Source organism: Onychostruthus taczanowskii, unplaced genomic scaffold, assembly GCF_017590055.1.
Source record: "Onychostruthus taczanowskii isolate IOZ18803 unplaced genomic scaffold, ASM1759005v1 scaffold20, whole genome shotgun sequence".
NCBI lineage: Eukaryota > Metazoa > Chordata > Aves > Passeriformes > Passeridae > Onychostruthus > Onychostruthus taczanowskii.
The window spans coordinates 12,634,120-12,655,836 of record NW_024499240.1 but is presented as its reverse complement, the minus strand read 5'-3'; the positions used below and the strand labels follow the sequence as shown (position 1 = coordinate 12,655,836).

The following is a 21,717-nucleotide window of genomic DNA, read 5'->3' as shown; positions in this document are numbered from 1 at the left end:
CCCAAGAGTCTCTTGAAGAAAGAAATAAATTCAAAGCAACAACAAAAAAATCCTGAAAGATAACGAAATTGAGAAATTATCGATCTTTGTTTTCAGGTGCAGAAAGGTCACTCCAGAAAGTGCCTCCCGCAGGTGTTACCTCCAGTAGCTCCTTCAAGCTGCGCTGTGGCACCCTCACAAGCTGCCTGCGCTCCCTCAGCTTCTTCATCCTGAGACTGGCTCTGGGCAGCTGCTGCCTGCAGGCTTCTTCTTCTTTGCCAGATTTCTTCTGCTTCCTCTTGCTCTTGCAGTTCCCCCGCCTCAGCCTCCTGCGCCTCCTCCCGAGGTAACTGCACCGCGGGCAGGGAACCAGCGGCGCTCGCAGGCTCCTGCGCCTCGGCACCCGGCTCCGCCGCAGCTGCCTCGGGGGCACAGGCTCCCTCCTCCTCCTCCTCCTCCTGGGGAGAGAAGGCTGGAGTCTCGGGAAACCTGGCGCTCTCGCAGGAGGAGCAGCGCATCTCCACGGAGGAGCGCCGCACCGTCGCGCTCTCGTTGCAGGAGCTGTCGGCGCCCTCGGCGTCGCTCTCGCCCTCGGGCCGGGTGCTGGCCTCGCTGACGCTCTCGGTGCGAGCCGGGTCGCTCTGCTCCGTCTCTGACGACAGCTGCGAAGGCTCCGAGCCTTGGTCAATGGACTCCGTTTCGCTGACGCCCCTTCTGCTCCCACCTGCAGCTTCAGCAGCTGCCGAGTCTGCACTGCCGGGAGGCTGCTCTGCCTCCGGAGGGGCAGAGGACTCGCTGCCAGCCTGCTCTGCTGCGCCTTCAGCCTGAGAGCCCTGCAGGCTTTCGCTGCCTTCCTCTGCAGGTGGAAGCTCTGCGGGAGAATCTTGCTGGTCATCAGCTGATGGCAAAGGAGCATCAGAGGCCGAAACCCTTTCACTCTCGGCAGGACCCGGCATTACCTGATCTGATGAGGAACTCACTTCATTTCTTTCAACGTTTCTGGTAGCACCATTTAGCATTACTAAACCACCATCATCTTCCAAAGAAGATGGAAAACCCAGGTCTTGATGCAGCTCGTGCTCCTCTTCATCCGAGTCAATGTGAAGCATAGCATTAAGTCTTGTGTCAGTAGGGAAGCTACTCCTCAGTTTTGGGGAGGCTCCTCGTGGACGGTCACCACAGGCAGATGTCCCTGGCCTGGGATGGTTATTGTGTTCTATTGCATCGAGATAGTCATTTAGTGAGTCCTGGCGACCTCTGGGAGGGGATGATCTTGAACCACCAGAGGTCAGCTCATCCTGGTCTGTCTCCAGAGTCCTACTAGTCCTTAAAGAATGTCTCAGGATTGTGTCTCCAGAAGATTCCTCAAAGACTGGGCCATTGGAACACACCGTGGATGTATCGTGATGTCCGGCTGGCATGTCCTCATCATCAGAGGGGCTCCCCAAGTCTCCATTTACAGAGTTGGTTCCTAGCAAAGTCCCAACTGTTTCTGGGGAAGCATCTGCAGACAGAAAGACTGAAGGTGAAACACAGAGCAGCAAGAACACATAGTTTATTCTACTTAAATTATATAAAAATACACATTCTTGAAGACACTTGCTTCAATCAGAAAACTAAGGGAAGAAACTTCAGTCAAAGTAACAGAGGCATCTACAGTGTTGGAACAGCAGTTACAGAACTGTCTCTGTATAAGTCTATACACTGTTTTGTAGGATATAGAAAAATTAAGAGGTGCGCAGTATGACTTTAAATTATTACCATTTTGCTTGCAAAAAACAGAGCATTGCCAAGCATAGCATGAGAATCATAAGCAGATTCATTTAGAATCTATCCAAGAAAATCAAAAACAATATGCTAAGTGTTGGTGGTTCTGGAACTGCCATCTCCAAGGCAGCACCTGCCATATCTAAATTTTGAATCCTAATAGAAAAAACCTGTAGTAGGGGGACTAAATACAAATGAGAAAGTATATTATGTCCTCAACAACAGGAAAGCCTAGACATGGAAATACAAAGAAACTCTCTCCATACAACTATCTGGAGATCCAAATAATTGACAAATTCTCACCTTCATGAACAGAAGATGTGATTTCCACTTTGAATTGGAGATACCCACTAACATGATCAGCTGGGAGCCTTCTGCCAAGATTATAGCTGAGAACCTGGTCTCTGCAAAATCAAAAATATGGGATTTTTAAAATTTTTGCTGGCTTCATGTTTTCAGTATTTAATTCCTATTATGGTCTTAAAATCGGCTACATACTACGGTTTGCATGGAAAAGCACAAACACCAACAATGGTGTAAAATACCTTTTGGTAACGGATAAAGCAGCCTAAAAAACTATGTTTGATCAATTCCAAATACAGATTGTGCCCCACCAATTCCTATACAACCCTACATGTAAATTCTAAAGAAATCAAACTACAAAGATCCCTCTCTCCTAACCTCCTCCTATCCCCAACACAGTGTTTTATAATTAACAAAACCCTTCTGCCCCCTTGTGGTTTTTACTATGTGCAAAACATAGTAAAACATTTTTCACATTCAACGAAGCACTTCTACATAGTAGAAAAGCTATTAATGCTTGAATTAATCTTTAAATACGTTCTTAAGAGTTACTGAATTCAGTGGGGCTCAGACTAGATTAGACACTTGTGTCAGCTTGAGACTTTGGATCAGATCCCAGGCTGTACATTTTTATTAAGGTACAGCCCGAAATCACAGCCCCAGATCCCCTCAGCACAGCTGGGACAGCTGCAAGAAGAAGAGGGAGCTCCTAAAGACCTCCACAGGAAATTATTGTTATTTATACGAAGAACTTGATACTGGTATAACACCTCTCCTTTACTTGGAGCACTCCTACTGTAAAATAAAACAAATGCAGCTATTACTGAAATAAGCTGCAACAGTTTGCATAAACTTTTAGGGGGAAAAAAAAGCCCTCAGTGGACAAGCAGCCTCCCTTCTCCAAGCTGCTCTACAGCCCACAGGATACCAGATCTCTGCAGCAGCTTTTCCAGGACCTGTCACAGATTCCTCACTCTGTACTCCAAGTGCAAGTCATCCATTAGACATCTGAGGTTTCCAGTTTTTACATAAGTTTTATATTACTCCAAGCCATTCAAGAATAGAGGAAGCCATGTCATGAATAATGCCTTCTCTGTATTCAGCTGAATCAGTTCTAGATGATTCTCATGCTCACTTATCATGTTTCCAGAAAATTAAAAGCCCCTGGTCGTTTCATTACACAAACTTGTGAGCTCTGACTACAGCTAAAACTGGGGTAGAATTTATCCAGAAGTGGCTGGCTCTGGATTTCATCTTTTCATTCCTTAAGAATCATCATTGACATCACCAAAATGATGGTGTTATACTTGCTTGACAAAAAAAAATTCAAGAGCATTAGCAGTCATAATTGTGTATTTAGTACATTTCTACTTCACATCTACATTAAACACTAGCTTACTTTGCAAAATCTTTGGTCAAATATTGTCTGTCTTTACACAAAAACTGAAAATGGACAGGTATACTACGGAAGAAGAGGCAAAAGATTTAATGTCAGTTCTAACAAATGTAAACCAACCAAATACCCATATTCTTAATACATATTTCTTATACTGCCTCTCCTTTCCTAAAAATATTTGATATATCAAATATACATAACTGAAATTCAGAGAAGAAAAGAGAAATGTCTTCCAGATTAATGGTTTGAAAAAACAGAGGTGAGAACTGATGAACACAGCAAACTGGTGATTTCCACAAATCACAGCACTAGGAATCCCAGAGCAGAAAAACATTTTGCTGTTTAGCAAGGAAATGCACACCCTGCACTAGGTTTTAAAACCAGCCTGGATCATGGTGTTATTTCTGAATGTACAGGAGTGTGCAAATTTATTAGAAAAAGCTGCTTGTTCAACCAAGCACAGTATGTTGAAGCTCAATGTGAGGCACTTCTTAGAAAAGTTGTATTGTGTATATACCTGTACTGTTCTTGGATACCACTACAAGACAAATGGACAGGCTTTTTAAAAAAATGTTTTTAATAAATTCTGTGTCAGAAGGTATTATCAAAATCTCAAGCTACTCTTACTTTATTCTTCCTTTACTTAGCAGTGTAGACAACACTTTGAAAACGTAAAGCTGAAAACTGTTCTCAAATTGAATTTGATTTTCTCCCCCTATACAACTTGTTACTTTCAGGGGAGTATCTGTGGAAAAGGAGGCCAGTTTGTATAAGTGTGATGACACTGCCATGCCCTTAAGCTTTAAAGCAGAAAATATGCATTTAATTTCACCATGATTCCTCATGGGCCTAATCCTGTGGCTTTTTAAAGTCAATGAAGACACTAACTTATCAAACTTTGAGGCAGGGCCTTTAAAAATGGCATGCACAACAGGTGAATTTTGAGTCCCATCACTGAGCTACTCATAACAACAGGCAATTTTAATTGTGTAGTACTAGAAGCACTCTGAAGCACACTAGAAGCCTTGCAGTTCTGGCCAATTCACTGAAGGTATACTACATGTCTGGTTAGTGAACTGACAATTAAAAAGACTGCAGCTGTACAAGAAGTCAGTCAATTATACCTGCTTGTTCTAATAATTTGCACACAACCACGTAACACTATGAAAATGCCTTGCTTCTTTACTAGCTAGCCAGAGGGTAACATTTCTTGTGAACAGCATTTTTTATGTAAAGAAATTAGCTGAAAGAAAAAGACACACATCAACACAAATGTGGGTACATGTATTCAGGACAGGGCTAGAAACATTGCCATTTTCCAGTCAATCCATAAAGCTATTAAAATTACAATGTATTTCTTAGTACAGATGTAGTAAAAATTTGGTGGTCTGTACCAGTAAGCCAGAAAAGCTGTTCTTTGTTCTCAGTATCCTAGAGGCTGAGTCCTCCTGCTGAACACAAGTTAGCATTAAGAATGTATTCATTTACCCAATTGCATGTCTCTCCAAAAGTCTCTGAACGGGTATGGTTAACTTCCCAAGGAAGCGCTTGATGATCGGACGACTCTTGGCAAATTTGTCTTTAACCTCAATTTCCAGGACATCTGTTAGAAGTGCAACAAAAGAATATTTCTGGAAGGAAAGAACATATTTGACACCATATCAATACACCTTTATTCAGAAAGAATGTACTTAATTACTATTAATGTGCAGTGAACTTCAAAAGTAATGACTGATGACAGCAGTTTTCACATGGCAAAATAATGTCAACATCATTTATTAAAGAATTGTTGCATATGTAACTAGCTTTTTACTCTTCCCCATTCCCTTTCACAGTTCCTTGAAAAGAATTGCTCAGTAAGAAACTCCACTGAATAAAAGCACTTTCAGTGTCTATGTCAGAAAGTAGAACGCCATGTATCCTACTGCTTGCTTCTATTTGCATAGGGGAAAGCAAAAAGAGAAGAAATCCTGGCTGTACCCTGTCAGGTCCATGCAGGAGGAAGGAAGTAAGTGTCTCACTCCAGGCTGTGCTCAGAAGAATTTTCCTCCAAAACCATGCCTGGCATTCATGTTTTGTATGCCTGACAGGAAGTCAAAAGGGCAATGTGTATACAGTACATTCAGGAGCAGCACTACTAGAGAAGGAGAATTTTCTGTGGAGTTTTGCCCCAACATTGACAAATCTTCCCAGCAAACTCCAAGAGGACCTTTTCCAGCACTTGGGGTCTTTAAACAATATGGTGCTACTTTACAGAAGATTTCTTAATGTCTGGTAAAATAATTTTTCCACCTTTCCCTACATGGGAACATTAACACAGTTACTCTTTTCAGCTTTCATTTTCATGCATTTTGTGAGTACTTCATCTCTTAGACCTGTAGTTCTCTGTCAAGTCTGCCCAAAGATGGCTAAAAGATTCAAAAGTGGTACAGAGCAAATGTTAAGCAAGCACGTTGGCAGACACACACATATACATATAGTGTGATGATAAATTCCCTTAGGAAAACAAGTTTAAGAACCAAAAATTCATCTAGATTTTACAACATTCCAAATAAGCTAGCAAAGCATGGCATAACCTACTCAGAAAAAACAACGTCATCTGGTTATTCTTTTACTATCTGCCACCTTTATGACCTCTCAGCAAACGACCAGTGCACAATGCCTAATACACATGTATTGGTTAGGTAGCCAAAGATATATTGAACAATGAACAATAGGAGAAACAGCTCTTCACTTCAGCTGTAGGCATCAGATAAACTCTGCAAAAAAACCAATTAAACTGGGTCAGGAATAAAATACCTTCCTCATGCTGAGCAACTGTCACAACTGGGTTCCTCTGATAAACAGAACTTAAAAATGTGTCACACTCAGTTTGCTGTAATATTGCAAATTACTTTGCAGAAAGTATTAGGTGTAAAACAGGATCAATCCTGCACCACTAGGACAGAATACGTCATGGGATCATAACTGCTGTTGTCAGAGCATTGCTAAAGGGAAGATCCAGCAGCTAAAGCAAGCTAATACAATGTGTGCACCAGTGAACATTATCTCTTTTCTAATAAGCTTCAAAGCCAAGGAGAACTGGAGGAGGACAAAAATGGGGAGAATAAAAAGAGTAAATTTTCTTTCTAGCTTCTGGATAGATGGACAAACAGACAGACTGAAAGCTGAAGAGTCAGTGTAGAGATGCGAACTTTGTATTTTTTAAAAGATTTTAGGACTATTCACATCTACAGTCTTTCCCACAACCAAGCATCCCAGGGTAGTGCTAATGCTGGCCCTGCTCAGTTCTGCTTTACTGCTTGCTTGCTTTATGATTTGTGGAAACATTTCCCAAAGCCTACTTAATTTTCATCTTCCCAAAGAATACATTAACATTCACCACAGTACAGGCTTGCTAGTTCTGAAAGGCCTCTGGATGTGTGTCATCAGTTTCACTTTGCCACATAAACATTTATCTTCAAAAGCACAGACTTGGCTCTCCTGCATTCAATGACAGTTGTGGGACTGATTTCCTTCCATGGGATGTGCACAGTTTAACCAATACAAACACGTTTGGCAAACTGGCTTCTGCTAGACTCCTGTTTACCCCCCTTGCTGAGTGCTGCTCTGACACCTTCCTGGGTTTTTCTTCCTGCAAGGTGTAGCTTGCAGGGGCTACATCAAAGAGCATCCCCTTAGCCAGACAAAACTGGAAATTTGTCACCTGCTACACAACACAAAAACACCATTTCCAAATGAACAGTTGTTGCAATCACTGAGCATAAATGTTCATGTAGCTTAACTTCTCTTAAAGAGTCTTCTCATAACATATAATCCAATTTTAATTAATTTATTTTTGCAGTTTGAAGAAATCTACAGGGTGGCTAAGTGAGTTCAGCTTTTTTTTTTAGCAGAGAAGGGAGTGAACTGCCAGCAGCTTAAATACCCAGCTTTAATATGCAGACGATAACTGTTTATATCCACCAACAGGGTTCCTAAAACTACTAAAATTTCTGTGTCACTTTAAATAACTAGCAACAAAATAAGCTCACAGCTTTCAGAGATTAAGGCCTAATGCATGAGGAGAAAATGCAAGCCTGGCAGACAGCTCCCAAAAGGGATACATTACCTCTCTGTGCCAAACAGGATTAGTTGTGTTACTGATGATAGTCGACCTTCTTTCCTGGCCATGGTGAGCAAACGTAGGAAATGTACTTTTCTTGCCCGGCTGAATGGACATCTTTAGATAAGGATCAGGGTTGAAGAACATGCCTTTTTTAAGTCCAGCTGCTCTAATATCTATAAAGCAAAACAAGAAGGAAGGAAAAAGGAACTGAGTAAATTAAAGCTAGTTCACAAAGTAGTGTATTCCTAAAATATTACCCAGGAAATCAATTCACCATAGATTACTAAATAAAGCAACTTAAAAGTACTCACACATTAACTGGATCCAGTGTACAGCAGGAAATCAAGTGTTTTCCCAAAAGAATATAAGGAAGAAAGGTATCAACATCCTCATTTACATTTGAGCCTCCACTTATTTGTAAAACAAAAACATAAACTTGTAGCTCACCTACAAATACTCTTCTCAGTAAGGTATCTAAGGTATTTCCACTCAAAGAAAAAAAGAAACCCCAACAGAACCAGCCCAAAATGAATCACACAGTCCTTGTTTTGTTTCTGGGTGAGGAGAAGAGATAAAAAACTGTATGGGAGGTAATGCAGTGAAAAGACACTTTCCAAAAGTTCAGTCTTTGAGAAATGTAACTTACCAAGTCTGCTCTGGAATATTATGCAATGTTCTCGCAACAGAGCAGATAATCCACCTCACATAAAGGGAGGCCAACTTTTTTGAAAAGGCTTCTTTCTTCCTAAGGAAACCTCAGTACTGCCACCCTCACAACTCACAACAATAAATAATAATTTCCTCAGAAGCACATTGTCATGACTAAGGACTTCAATGACAGTGCAAGCTTCAGCAACAAGAAAAATAAAGAGGTGCTTTTTAATATAATATTAGATTTTAAACTTCACTGTAAAATATTTCTCTGTTTCTCTGTAGGTTTGCTGAAGCACAAGACTTGTCTTTTTCCATTAAGTATGCCAGTATGCTGCATGCAGCAATGCAACAGGCACATACAGTTTAGACATGCAGCAGAATTCATTCACTGCTCTAAAATTAAATGCCATGCCTGTGGATTTGGTAAAAAAAAAGAATCCTACCCAGTATTCAGAATTAAGCCACACAGCAGAAACACAATAAAATAGTCATGTGTAAATGAACAACCCAAAAAGACTACAGGACATGTGTCACAAGCCTATCAGTCAACACACCTTTCAAAATTATTTCATGGGACTCCTCAGGCAGAATCACAACTGTCTATTAAACAAAAGAGGCTTTCCAGAATTCACAAAGCAATTACTTGTACGGGCCACTCTGTGAGTCTGTACAACCTATCAGCTCTATCTCAGGTAAATGCTGAAAGGTTACTTCAAAAAGCAGTGGATTTTTTTTGCTCTACCTCTACAATCTCTGCATGTTTTATTGTCAGGTCTTCAAGATGCAGAAGCGAATTTCATCTGCCTTTGCTCAAGCTGAATATGCTTCTGTCTCACACAAGATTTCCCTGGAATAAAGTGCTAATCAAAACAAGGGAAGCTGGTAGACTGCACCCCTACAGCTATTTCACTGTAGTGACAGCTTAGCTCTGTTACAAGTGAAATTTTTTTCCCTTTCTAAACCACCATTCAGCTATTGCTTTTTTCATAGTGATGGAGCCTGACTGCATTTTTTTTTTAGTTAGAAGTTATGATTTCCACTCTTCAGTCTGAGAGGAACTGTCCCTTGTGCAAACTGGATATTTCCCTAAATTTTTCATGCTGGGATATATCTAATCCATTTTTTTCACTCCTGGAGACCCATGATTCTGGCTGGATTTCAACAAACAGAAGTTCTAAAAAAAATGACATCTTTCAAGCCACTAGAGTGTGCTCCTACAGAGGCTAATGAAGAAAAGTATTCCATCTTTGATGTTGTTTAGAAACAGAAACTTACTTTTTTTTAAACAATAATTTGTACAACACAGAAAAGTATTGGTTTTTACCTGATAGGGTAAAGCTGACCAACTTCCTGGAGTGCTGAGCTCCAGAAGCACCTTCATCCGTGCCTTCTACTCCCATCTAAAGAGGAGAAAAAAAAAAGAAATACACCACAGAAGTTTTCATCTGCTTTGTACATGCCTGAGGATGATAACACAATTTTAAGGTACTATGCTAGGGAAGGATCTGACCAAATACTGCCTTGTTACCACAGACAGCCTCAGCCACAGCATTAGTTTACAGCAAAATATCTATTATTTATGTCACACAGTGCTAATATACCAGTAGCCCAAATCTTCCAAACAGAACATGTATAGGCTAACACACATGCAGACAATAATAATCAGAGAAAACCTGTATCTTTTACAGCTTTCCCTTCTGTAAAATAACAAACAACAGTGTAGATTTGTAATACGCATCAAAGCACTGAGCTGTCCAGTGACAGCATATGTAACTTTTGTCACTTTCCACAAATAGATAATTTAGTGTGCAACAAAAAAAAAAAAAAAAAGCAAAGAGATCAAAGAGAGACTAAAAAAGCTTTCAGCTCTATTAACAAAAGCTCCTTTTAAACAGAAAAGCGCATCAGACATCTAAATATAAATGTGGTCTAAAAGCTTATGCTTTACAGATTTTTGAGGTTTGGTTTCTACTGAAATCCCTCATTAGGTAAAGCACTACTTCAGAATAAAAGTTTCTCATGAATTAATGTCTGTCTTTCAACTAGCAGAAGGATTTGTCTTTCAAGACAGAGGAGATGTGCATCCAGCCGAATAATCTATCACAGAGACATCAATGGAGAGATCTTTGAAGACAAATGGTTCCCTGGGCAGGCACTGCCCTCACTCCCAGGCAGGAAAGGTGACACAGAAAAAGTTTGAGCCAAACACGGAGCTGAGGATTAATACCAGTGATAGAACAGGGTCTGATCTATTGAAAGATGCAAATCAGCTGAATAAAAATGGGCACAACACCCGTGAGTGTAGATGAAGAATGTGAGGCAGCCCTGAGCAGCGGTTTGAAGTCACCAGATGGATAAATGACTCGGGAGCTGCAGTAGCCACAGGGAAGCTGCTTTGTATTCATCAAACATGTAGTCATTCATTTTTATACTCCTTTAAGCTACTTAATAATATCATTTCAAATACTTCCCACAATGATCAGCAAGCACATTGGAATTTCACTGGAATTAGCAAACGTGTGGATTTCTCCAGACAGAGTGATGAAGAAACAGCCATGATGTTGGGGCCTGACATCCCGGTGGGCCTCAGCAGTCTCATGAGGGGACACAGCGTGCCAGCAAGCACTGCCACTCGCCAGCCAGTCCATTCCCTTCCCTCACTGCTGGCTTCATGGGCACTTCCCACCCCTCAGGGCAAGACAAGTCTCGCCAGAAAGCTCAGAACTGTCCCTTTTCCACACAGCATGACATTATTATGCCAGTGATTTTACTTACGGATGCGTAAGTAGTGACAGGTGGTAGCAAAATTATGAAGGCATCAAAAGCAATGGGTTAATTCCAGCTGGATCAGTGTCCCCTTGTCTACAGACAGATACCATGGAAGCAGTGAGGGGTGCATCCCACTGTGATCCTAATGCTGTCCAGGCAATGCCACAGGAACGCTGTGTGTTCCAGTTTCCTCCTTTGGGCTCATTTCAGCATACACTGTTTTCCATGTTAAAAATTTTACTCATCCAGAAAAAGGCCTTTCCTATTCTATACCTATTTCTCTGCTACAAGTCAGACTCCATTTGAATAATAGAATTTTTATTGCTAACTTCACATTATAGAAAATAGAATTTGCCGACAATTCAGCTATAATAACATTAATGGTGACAGTGTTCCCCAGCACTTCCATGACTTTTCTATACAACCTCTTCCTGTTCCATTATGATCTAAACAGCAGTTTCAATTCTTCTGCCCCAAGTGAAAAATTTCATCCCAGCACACACACAGAGCTTTGCAGCACAAAGGCCATGTCATCTAGTGTAATCACAGTGTTTCTGAATGCTCCATCAGGCCTTCCATTTCCCCTGAGCCAAAGTAACACAATAGAATGTTAGCTGCTTATCCAAAAATATGATGGACTGAAATAGCTGGTGTGATACACCACCAGTATGAGAAAATCCAGTAAGCAAGGAATTTATTGCACCATAAAAAAGGGAAGTCAGCACACCATTACTCTCTTACAACTTCCTCAAACAGCATTTCTCTAAGAAAAGAAGAACCAGTACCAAGAGAACCCAGTGATCTCTACTGCACAGTGCTTAAGCTCAACACCAAAACCATGGAAATGCAGTGAAGTTTTAATGTTTAACAATAGGTTTACTTACACATAACTAACCCAGTATGACATTTTTAGGAAGTATTACCTGAACTGTCATACAATATTCTCATCAAGAAAACTAACAGCTCACTACTTCTGGAAGTCTGCACTGTTCACACAAACAAAAATGATTATATAAAATTATCCCTTCTAGCAGGTGTGTGAATTCTGTACAATACCCAGGACCCTGCATTACCTTTCAAAGCAAAGAAATTTAAATACAGCAAAAGCTGGTAAAAGCCTTCAAGAATTACTGTGACTCACAAAGACAGCTCTCCAGGTAGCTTCCAAGTCATTAAATGCACAGTTAGATGACAGAAGTTCAGCTGTCCTTTTGTTCAATTAATCTCAAAACTACTGGTGGATAAGATAATAAGGTCAAGAAAGTTCAAGTGGTCTAATCACTCTGCTTCTCAGTAATGATATAGTGCAGCATGCAGCCTATATAAGGGCTATTTCATTTTATAATGGTTATTTTAAGATTCACTTTTTCCTCTTGCTCAGAGGAAAAAAATCAGACTACCTGTCTTTAGTTTATAAATTGATTAAAGACAGTAGCTGGCAGACTCATTAACTATGACACATTTTCTCCTGTAAAGTATCGAGTCTGTATGCATCTGTGAAACTGTTACTCATATTGAGATCTGACAAAGATCTGAAAATTAAATTATGCTACCACCTAGGTTTGTAATTCTAAGAGAAAACCCCCACACATTTGGTATATTGAGGTACAAAGTCTAGTATAGCACATTTAGTATCAGATAACCATAGCATGCACTTGTATATAATGCACAACACTGAAAAAGCACAAGATCAGAATAAATGCTATGCAGTCTGAGTAATTTCTGCTTTACTGCATCCTCAACACTGCAGTTGTCAGGACACCACCCTGACTGCTGTGATCTTAAATATCTGGCAGCTAACATCAACAAATCAAATGCACTGTGAAACTTGCTGAAGCTTAGTTGAAGAACTAAACTGTTAGATAAATTACTTGCAGCAAAAGCACCATGGTACAAGTTTGGAAGCCTTTTCTGCCGCTGCTTAACACTGCTACGTAAACAACTACAAAAACTCCTCTAAAACTTAAACAAGTCTCATAACACAAATGCAGTAAGACAATACTTCTTGATAATCAGAGAATTACTAAATTTCAATGGCACATGCACACTCAAAGAATTCAGTAATTTTTGCAAAAGCAGAGTTTTGTCCAGTTTAATTCATACTAAAAATTGCTATCTCTGCAACAGTTTCGTACTGAATATTAGGAAATATTTAAGAAGTCGGAAGAAACAGAGACTCTGGACATGGTTTCAGTTACATAATCAGTGAGAAAAATTTCTATTATGGTGTTAAATTACAGAAAACTGTAAGTAGCAAAAAACTGAATGCAAGCAAAGTCAAATTCTTAGCATAAAAGATTTCAGTTAAGCTCAGTGACTTTTTACTGTTATTTTATTATGAGCAATTCAAAACCATGAAAATCATTTTCCAGTTTTTATAGTTTTGTAAGGCAGCACATTTTTTTTTAAATAATTGCTGTCAATAGTAAAAACAGGAGACATTGATAGGTTGGTCTGACAGTTAATACTGTCATTAGTACTATCATTTTATAAAGCCTATCAGTAAATCATCTACAAATACAATGAACAAATAGGCTAAACTCACCATCACAGCAGGGTTTTTCACAGTGATACATGGAGTAGTAGCTCTGAGGGCTCCACTAACACCATGGTAGTATTTAAAACAGATCTTTATTTCAGCTGAAAAGAAAACAAAAACCACATTAAACACTTCATGACTGACCCTAGGCAAAGGAGACACAGCAAAAGGGTCCAGCATTCAGTGACCTATCTTCAGAAACACTCTAACAGGACATTAAAAATAGAACTGCTGGTTATATCCTTGTTGTGTGTTGGGTCATTCTATTACTTAACAGACAAAAATTATAACTTACCCGATTCTGCAACTTGTATTTCTGCTACTATATCATCAGCCCTGAAAAAGGCATATGAGACATTTGCCACTAGGATGATTTTGTGGGACTTTGGAAGAACGTGACACATATCTGAAGGAAGCTGGAATCACTTTATATATCAGAACACAGGAAAGGTAAATCTTGAACCACATTTCTGGTCCCACTGATTAAAGTTTTGTTTGCTAAACTGCATTTGTTGCAAACAAAAGAGTATTGTGTTTAACTGAAGCCTGACCTCCCCTGTAGCTCCTCTGCATTTTCCCAACCAAGCAGAACAGCTATAATTATGGCTGCCCTTGATCCTGTGGGATTTTCCCTATCTGGAACAATGTCTGTTTTCCTTCTCCATTGGGATAACTCTTCTGTGTAAGGCTGGTGAGGGTTTTACCTCTGGGTACAGAGATGGCCACAGGCAGACAGCAATGGCCAAAGGCAGGCAATTACAGCAGCCAGTTCAGACAGAGGATGTGGATAAAAGTCTTGGCAGTTCAATTCCTCTGCTTGGTTTAACAATATGTCAGTAGTCCTGAAGTACAAAACCCCGGAGTTTGGTATAAGATTTTGAGACACATATGGCCTGATTGCTTGAGGTTTGAGGTACCCACTTACCCCTACTCAGAAAAGCACTCTGCAAGCCTGCTCAGCCAAAAATATTTATTTCTTTTTACATTTGCTACAATTACATATCAACATTTATTTACTATCTTCCTCCCAGAACAAAGAGAGACACCTCAGAACAACCCTTCAAAGGAAAGTGTCTGGCTGACAGTGCCTCCAGGGAATCAGGAGGTGGAGAAGCTGCTGAGCCCACTTCCACCTCCTCACAGATGAGTTCACACACACAGACAAAACATGCTCTATTTACCACAAGCTCTACAGCAAAATTCAAAATGCAAACAGGATTTCTAATCACCTACAAAGGTTTATGAGACTTAAAACTCATCAGGCAGAACTATGGGTTAATTTCTTCCTGAACTGAGCAATTCTGCTTACCTACCAACAATGCTTATATCCAGGATACACAAGAATTTCCAGCTCACATAAAATCAGAGGTTCAGCACTTGCAAAATCTGGGAGAATTTATATCACATACTGGACTCTCCACATTGTAAAATGCACATACTAAGTAACAAGAACTCAAGGCTGAGCATCTCTTATTCACACTGAGAACATATTATGGCTACATGAGAGCATGGTTAAGACAATGTACTATTCCAACCAAGACTTCCAATTTCCAGGCATATTGCTTACTTTTATTGCATTGCTTACTTTTATTGCAACCTAAGCCTAATTTTTCAGAGAGTTTCTGGAGCTACTGTTTATCCAGTCTGTTGTGACTATCTTCTCTCAATTCATCACTTTCAAACAGAATCTAGCAATAGAAAGGTTACCAACTGCTGGTTCTATCCATGGAAAATCCATAATGTGACGGGGGACAAATACTCTCACTACACTGACAGGTACATTTATCTAAAGGCTGAAATGCAATACTACAAGTTTTGCATCCTCATATTTCTTTCTCTCAGTGACTTCTATGAGCATACAGAACTTTCCAATACCTGTATATGGCTGGTGATAGAACAATGCTTGATTCAAGAAACGGATCTGACAATCCCTTTCAGGTACACTAAATTGAAAAAAATACAATCTAACAAACAAAATACCAAACTTCAGGACTTATTGCTAGAAATAATTAGAAAGAGCAGAGTACTTAAAAACATGACAATGAGACTTTTTTCTCCCACTTGCCAGCAGAAGAAGCACTGATTCAGTTTGGGCTTTATACAGCACTGCATTCACACATGCATTTAGAGAAATAGCAGATCAGCTGTTAGCACTGTGTCAGTGGGATTAATACAAGAGAATCTGTGCTTGAAATTCAGCACAAAATTGAAAAATGGGCTACCAACCATATGCACGCAGATGTTGGCAAAATGAGCATGGATTTGCAAGACTGGATCTTATACAGAGCAACAATACAAACACTTCAGAGGGTAAGAGGCACCAAAGTGGTTGTTTTTTTTTTGGCTAATAATGCTAGAAACTGCAGTTAATGTTAACAGAAGAAGAAATCTCAGAGAAACCCTGTAAGTTCAAAGCAGCTGAGGATGTTGCTTTTTGACATGTCTTGTGTGGTGCTATCAGAAAGAAAAATCTTGATTAGAAGAGGTTTTTTTGATGACTGGTGGATTCCTGACCTCTATATCTATTGGAAACACATATCTGTGCCTGTTCTTACAGTTATAGGTGGTGTAACACTCAAATGTGTTCTAAGGCCCCATAAACACAAAGACTTCTTCAGCAGCAGTAAGTTCAATTATCTGCAAACAGGACTTCAGTATTGTGAGAAATGAGTTCAATAGCATATTAATACACAGGGTTCTTCTGAACTATTCCATACTATTCCATACTCCTAATGCACACTAGCATGTGTCACTTATAGAGTTTTTCCAGTTTCTTTCATTTCTTCTGCCACCTTGTTTTTATGTGTTGCCTTCAGGGGGAAACTGGCACTTCTCTTTTTTTCTTTCCTACTTATTCTTCCTCAAAAGGTTAATGAGATTGCTTTGTATGGTATCTCTAATGAAAACATTAAGACCAGTAAACCCAGCAAAGGAGGAACATCTGCACCTGACCACAGGACCATTTGCTGTATCATTAAAGAAAATGAGATGTTTCAGAACACAAAAGGATTTTCATTCATGGGAAAAATTAATGTGCTTTTGATACTACACATGTCCTTTTATAATTGACATTCCTGCAGACATACAGTCCACAGTAAATTCCTTCTTTAATTAAAAATAAGCAAAAAATTAAATTGGGGGGATTTATGATTCTTTCAAAGATATCACATGGCCACATAAAAAGTGATATAGATGTTAATTAATCAGAAAACTCTGAAACCATAATCCCCTTCTTTTAAAGCTAATAGCTGTTACTATTTCATAATCGTAATCTTACAGCTCCATTACATAAAAATGGAATCAGTAAAGGTTTATGGGACTCAAACATTGACATGTGAATTTCAAAAGAACACCTGCATGAAATTATAGTGCTATGGACCATATACTTTTGCCTCTTCATTAATAAAGGGATCAGCTTACACTAAATAACAGCTTGGGTTTAAAACATCACTAATTCCCCAAAGTTCCTCACTAACTACTTTTTTACTGCCTTTAATACTTTACCTTTGCTCATCAAAAGAATGCTTTATTAAAGAAAGATACTAAGAATACATAATAAGAATAAATACATGAGCATAATCCTTGAAGAATGCATTCTTTCCAGGAGACTGATAATGCAGGAAAACAGGTGTGTTTACTGTAAGAACAGCTTGCTCCAGACAGACCCTAGTCAAACAAAACACCTACATTAGAGGTGGAATCATCTCTACTGAGAAGGGATAAGCAGACATATCTCCAAAAAGAAGTCAAATCCAAGCTGGGTTACAGCAGTCTCTAGAGCAAAACAGTGCTCCCAGTTCACTGTATGGAACCTGCACAGCAGCTGAAACTTCCTGGCCACTGCAGCTGAGTGCCCAGAAGGTACTTGGGCTGAATCTATGGCTCTCTGCAGACAGAAACATATGTCCTCCAGCATCCACTGAGGAAAAAGCTGACAGCACAGTAACTCTTTGGAAAAATATGAGAGCATGTTCTGCAAAACTTATTTAAGAAAACTAGAACAAATGAAGTCACTCACATTCACGCTTTACAAAGCTATAAGGGAGATACAATCCATGCGAAAGCAACTGTGTTAAATCCTATTTCTTACCATCTGAACCTGACAGACAGCTGCAGAAATTTATCACTCCCGCCTGTTGAACTTTTCTGTAGCGTGAGAATTCAGTGAACTCAACATTTCTGTTTGGACATTTAGCATTCTCTTCTCTGCATCACTTTCAGTGTGTGCATTTTTGATTACTTCCTACTGGACAGTAGCAAACACAGCAGCAGAATTTAAGGGTCAAAGCTGGAAGCCCTCAGGTACTTGCCATCTCTCAGCAGGTGTATCACAGAATTTGTTTTACAGGAACATTAGGCAGGCCATCTACAAAGTGACTTACAGAAAGCTTTTCAGCTAAAGTAGGATCAATAACAGAAAATGCTTATGTCCCAGTAGTCTTTCCATCTAACCTGCTTCAAAGGGAATGTGGACAAATGTTTGTTCAGGTAACAGAGCATCCCTATCCCTACCAGGCCCGCTCACTTTGCTGTCATCAGAGATTCTTATTCACAGTCATGAGCACTGACTATTATGCTCCAGTTTGGCAAAGTATTTAACTATAATCTAACCTTTAAAACAAAACACTGGGGTATTATGTGCATAAGGAAGTCAACAAAGCCTGCCTCAAATGTAAAAAATACAAGACTTGATCCTGTTTCAGTTATTTTTGATATTCAAAAATAGCTGTTAAGAGACAACATAAAAAAACAGCAGAAGAATAATAGAAGTATTTCTAACTCAGTGAATGTGTCTATAAATAGAGTAGGGACAATAACCATGAGTCCCCAGACAGACCACTGAAAGGGCACTGGTTGCAGGGCACTGCAGAGATGAATGTTCCAGGCTCAGAACAATTCCATGTGAGAAAACCATGACCTTTACAGAATCTAACTGGTAAAATTTTAAATAGTAAAAATATAAAGACTGGATACAAGTAATGAACTACATTCATAGAACATTCATTAACATTAACCATTATGGTCAAAACCATTACAAAAAATAAACTCTGTTCATACCTCTAGTTACAAGGAGCCCTTAAAAGCTAAAAGTATATGAAGTTCAATTATTAAACTGGTATTTTTTTCCTTCAATATCTATCAGCATTTAACAAAAAAGAGAGCTAGGAGTCTGCTTTGCTAACTACAAAGTAAGGCATTTCAGTCCTAATACACTATTTTTGCAACAGTTATAATTGCATGGAAATAGGAACTGAATACCAAGAACTCCACATAAAACCTCTTTTAACATGATACTAGTGCAATGCAAACACATATATTACCATGTCTTCTGAATATATCTCATAGTCTACTCATGTTCTTACTCATGGGGGATGAACAGATCGAGAGCTGCCTTGCTGAGAAGGACTTGGGGGGAGCTGGTGGAGGGGAGGCTGGACATGATCCAGCCATGGGCACTCCCAGCCCAGAGAGCCAAACGTGTCCTGGGCTGCATCCAAAGCCCCGTGAGCAGAGGGCAAGGCAGGGGATTCTGCCCCTCTGCTCCCTCTGAGATCCCATCTGGAACCCTGCAGCCAGCTCTGGGGTCAGCACAGGAGGGACAGGGACCTGCTGGAGGGAGTCCACAGGAGGCCACCAAGAGACTGAAGGAATGGAGCACCTCTCCTATGAAGACAGTCTGAGAGAGTTGGGTTTGCTCAGCCTGGAGAAGAAAAAGTTCTGAGGAGAATCCACTGCAGCCTTTCACTACTTGAATGGAGCTTATCAAAAAGATGAGGAAAAATTTTTTTACCAGGGACAGTGGGTAATGGTTTTAAACTAAAATAGGGTAGATTCAGATTAGACATAAGGATGAAACTTTATACAGTGACAGCGGTGAAATGCTGGCATACATTGCCCAGAGAGGTGGTAGGTACCCAATTCCTGGAAGCATTCAAGATCAGGTTGGATAAGGATCTGAGTAACCTGACCTATCGAAGATGCCACTGCTCATTGCAGGGGGGTTGGGCTAGAGACCTTTAAAGGTCCCTTCCAGCTCCAACTATTCTGTGATTCTATGCCACAAACGAGATTTTAGTTCAAAATACTGCATCTGTGCAGTCACTGCATCCAAGTATCTCAGTGTGGCACCAGAAGTAATTTAACCACAAACATCCAGGGGAGATTTGGAAATGATTGATGTGACAAGACTGGCAGTCTCTGGACGAATCCCAACAGCTGCCACTATGGATTATTGCTCAAAGCATAAAGCCATAGCACTGGTAAAGAAAATATATGCAAATCAATGTATTTCTATTCTACTGACAGTAATGACTATGACATCAAACAGTATAAATAACAACAAAGGTAGGTAAAGTAGGTGAAGGTGCTTCTTGTGGACCCTGTAATTAACACTCATGGGACCAAAACTACGGCTTATAAATACAAGGCCAATACAGTCTCAAAGCAGGCTCTCAGCCTGAACCCATGCTAATAAACCAGGCAGGACCATGGCAGAGAATCAAGAGTGAGCACACGTCCATCCACAGTGCTGAACTGTAACCACGCCCCTGCTTTACCTACAGGAATATGTACAGCTTTTCACTTCTGGGCACACTGCATATGGAACTGCATAAGCACCAGTTACCTGCTGCATGGCAGTGACTGTCCTATGCTGAAGTCCCTGTCGTGGCATCTCCATCATGACCTGTCCCTCCCTGTACTGCAGAAACCTGACTTGGAAGCTGCAAATTATGAATGAGCAGCAGCTGTTACCAGCTAGTCCCAAATAAAACTTGGGCTTCTTCTCATACATTTTTTCTATTACCAGCCTTCCTATGGATCATTTCACTCCATCTTTCTGTGACCACTGTTCTCCATATGGAATACCATCACCATCCACTCTATTTCCAACACAATACCCCAAAGGGTATCCCAAGCTCACAGACTGCTATACCCAGAGAAACACTTGTCATCTGAAATCATTTCTGGGGCAACTGAAACCTCTCTTGCACCAGAAAGTAAAGTGGTAAGTAAAGAGAGTAAAGGCCCCAATGTACTTAGAAACCTGAACAGCCTGATGCCAGGCTAAATACCAGATGACCATACTAATGCAAAAGCATTAAGCTGTGTGGCACTTTCCCACTATTGCTACCTGTTTAGGATAATACTCCTTGAACTTGTTTCCTTTTACAGGAGGATGAAAACTGCAGAGCTGTGTTTAGCAATCCTTCTGTAGTTTACACACCAAAAAAAAAAACTGATGGAGCCATCCAGTGAGTCATTGTTTTCCTTCACTCACATTTTAGCAAGCCTCAGAGCAGGATGTTTGAAAGCCACCTCTGCTATGTGAGGAAACAGCTTATCAGGCATATTGATCCTCAAACTCACCTTCTTGAATGTCTAAAATGACTGAGTTCCCATTCATGCCTACAAAGCAGTTTTGCTCCTTCCCCAGTGAAAAGCAAGAGGAACACCTGCCTCTGTACTGGCTGGCTCTGCAGCTCAGAGCCACTCACATTGTCACAAGGTGACATCTTAGGGACACTGGCTGTTTGTAATGGTGAGCTGGACTTGGTATTTTGCAAATATTTTCCTTCTCCTCTGCATAATATTTCCTCCCTCCCCTTCCTCAGCCCCTCCCCTCAGAAGCAGCTTGTTTTTCTGGAATACATTAAGTTCATTTCTCATTATTTCAGTGTTGATTCCTTTGATTCTCCCTTCCAGGGCAGAGCCTACAGAATTTTTGTGTCGATTTTTGTCCGAGGCAAATAGAGTTTTCTTTGATCATCCTTGTTTTGCTAATTTTGGATACTTTGAGGGGAATTAACATCTGTTTTTAGTATGAAGAGGAAACTCTCCCCTCCTCTCTTTCTGCAGGTTCTTGATCTGAATAGAGCAGATGGCAAACTATGCCTTTACATGTTACTTCCTTGGAGATAGGAGATATTGAATCCCCAGGGAGGGATTTTTAAGAGGAATAAATTAAGTGGTCGTAACACTGAGTTACAAGACTACAGACACAAAGTAATGTGAAATTCAAAAAAAAAAAAATGTTTATCCAAGTCTACCTTTAAACATAAGCATAAATTTGAGAGACCTTGGTGAAACTATAAATAAGTTTATAATTATGCATATGGAAAAACAGCTTCCCAAATTAAGGCATAAAATATTTTAATTGAAAGACACAAATCTTTTTGCAGAAGGAGTCCAAGGCCTAACCCA

At 40.0% G+C, this 21,717-nt stretch overlaps 1 protein-coding gene across 2 annotated transcripts in view; it reads right to left on the bottom strand.

Annotated features, from left to right (window-relative positions):
• The window catches only part of HECW2 (HECT, C2 and WW domain containing E3 ubiquitin protein ligase 2), a 147,053-nt gene that overhangs the window by 52,909 nt on the left and 72,427 nt on the right, over positions 1–21,717 (bottom strand). For both annotated transcript variants that reach the window (XM_041403229.1, XM_041403228.1), the window contains exons 4-9: positions 13,522–13,616; positions 9,532–9,607; positions 7,557–7,726; positions 4,934–5,076; positions 2,050–2,150; positions 140–1,483 (exon numbers count right to left, since the gene is read on the bottom strand). In XM_041403229.1, the coding sequence (XP_041259163.1) occupies positions 140–1,483; positions 2,050–2,150; positions 4,934–5,076; positions 7,557–7,726; positions 9,532–9,607; positions 13,522–13,616 (1,929 nt within the window). The remainder of the gene's footprint in view (positions 1–139; positions 1,484–2,049; positions 2,151–4,933; positions 5,077–7,556; positions 7,727–9,531; positions 9,608–13,521; positions 13,617–21,717) is intronic.